Source organism: Tupaia chinensis, unplaced genomic scaffold (genome assembly GCF_000334495.1).
Source record: "Tupaia chinensis unplaced genomic scaffold, TupChi_1.0 Scaffold146584_1, whole genome shotgun sequence".
NCBI lineage: Eukaryota > Metazoa > Chordata > Mammalia > Scandentia > Tupaiidae > Tupaia > Tupaia belangeri.
This window is the reverse complement of record NW_006206439.1, coordinates 47452-48880: the sequence shown is the minus strand read 5'-3', so window position 1 is coordinate 48880 and position 1429 is coordinate 47452. Positions and strand designations below refer to the sequence as shown.

Sequence of the window (1429 nt, the reverse complement as noted above, 5' to 3'; positions counted from 1 at the left end):
GGACTCCCACATGGCTGACCACGGTTTGAGTCCTGGACCTGGAGGCTTGCTTTCTCCCTTTCTGTCTCTGGTGAGCACATATACCCTCTAGAGAATTAAAAAAATAATAAATACAGTTCAATAATTCCTTTAAAAGAGTTTGTGAAATATGAAAGTCCTTGTTTTCTTTGTCAGCTGTCTGGGTTTTATATATTTTTCAAAGAATTATTAAATTAATTAATTAATTCTAATTTGTCCAGGGAGGGACAGAGTACAAGAGACAGAAAGTGAGAATGCAAGCTTTGACCATGTGGGAGTCCAGCACCCCTAACCACCACACCACCTGGTAGCCCCTGGTTTTCACATTCTCTCAGGACAAAAAATGTGGAGATGGCTGAAAAATCACGGACATGCACAGAACACTGACTGACATACTTAATGACATGCCTCAGGTACTTCCCTAAATGCCTTATAGGTGTCAGCTTTAAAAAAAAAGAATTATTGTATTTAACTTTATTTATTTATCTTAATTTGATCAGAGAGGGACAGAGTGAGTGAGTGAGTGCACGTGAGAAAGCAGGCTACCAGGTCCAGACTCAGACGGTGGCCGGCCATGCGGGAGTCCAGTGCCCTTAACCACCACACCACCTGGCACTCCCACATGGCTGAGCTGGTTTGAGTCCCAGATCTGGCAGCTTGCTTTTTCGCTGTCCCTCTCTGGTTAAATAAAAATAAATAAAGTTAAATAAAATAATAATTTTGTTTTTGGAGAGGTTTTTTTCGCTGTAGGGCACACTGGCCAGACAGAGAGACAGAAAGTGAGAAATCATCCCCCAGGGCTGATGGTCACGCTGCAATCCCTTACTCCTCCATTCTCGTCTCGGGATCTTGGGCACGCCGGCGTGAGTTTTAAGCCACTGGATCCGGGACGCGAACCGCAGTCGACTACGTGCGAGTCCAGCGACATAGCCATTACGCCAACTGCTGGTTCCCTGGTTCCCTAATTTTTTAAAAAGTAATGATGTGTCTATACAATGTAACTTTGAAGCCAGGCGTCTCGGCACAGGCTTTGACATCAGACGTGAGTTGGGATCTTGGGTGTGGTTTGCCCACCTGTAACATGGATTTAAAGGCATTTTCTTCTCGAGACTGTGCATGCACGCCCCTAAGCCCTCAAGGCGTCCGGCGTCCATCTGTCCCTGCGCCCGCGCCTCGGTCAGTGGACAGGAATGGGGATGGGTGGGCGTGGGTACCTGGAGTCCCAGACTTGGTCACCAGGGGGCGTAGGAGGCCCCGGGCAGGCAGCGTCTGTGCTCGGGGCTCCGCGCATGCGTGTCGCGAGCCCTGGGCCGACGCGCCCGCTGTGCGCATGCGCGGTGGGAAAAAGGCCAAGATGGCAGCCAAGAGCTTTGCTTCCCGCCTCAGGGGCTCACGACGTGCTCTGAGCGGC

General features: G+C 49.7%; 1 protein-coding gene across 1 annotated transcript in view; it reads left to right on the top strand.

The window, feature by feature from the left end:
• The first annotated feature begins 1366 nt into the window (after positions 1-1366).
• EXOG (exo/endonuclease G) overlaps positions 1367-1429 on the top strand; it is a 32190-nt gene continuing 32127 nt past the window's right edge. The window contains exon 1 of the mRNA XM_027768465.1: positions 1367-1427. Coding sequence (XP_027624266.1) covers positions 1373-1427 — 55 coding nt within the window. The 5' untranslated portion in view covers positions 1367-1372. The remainder of the gene's footprint in view (positions 1428-1429) is intronic.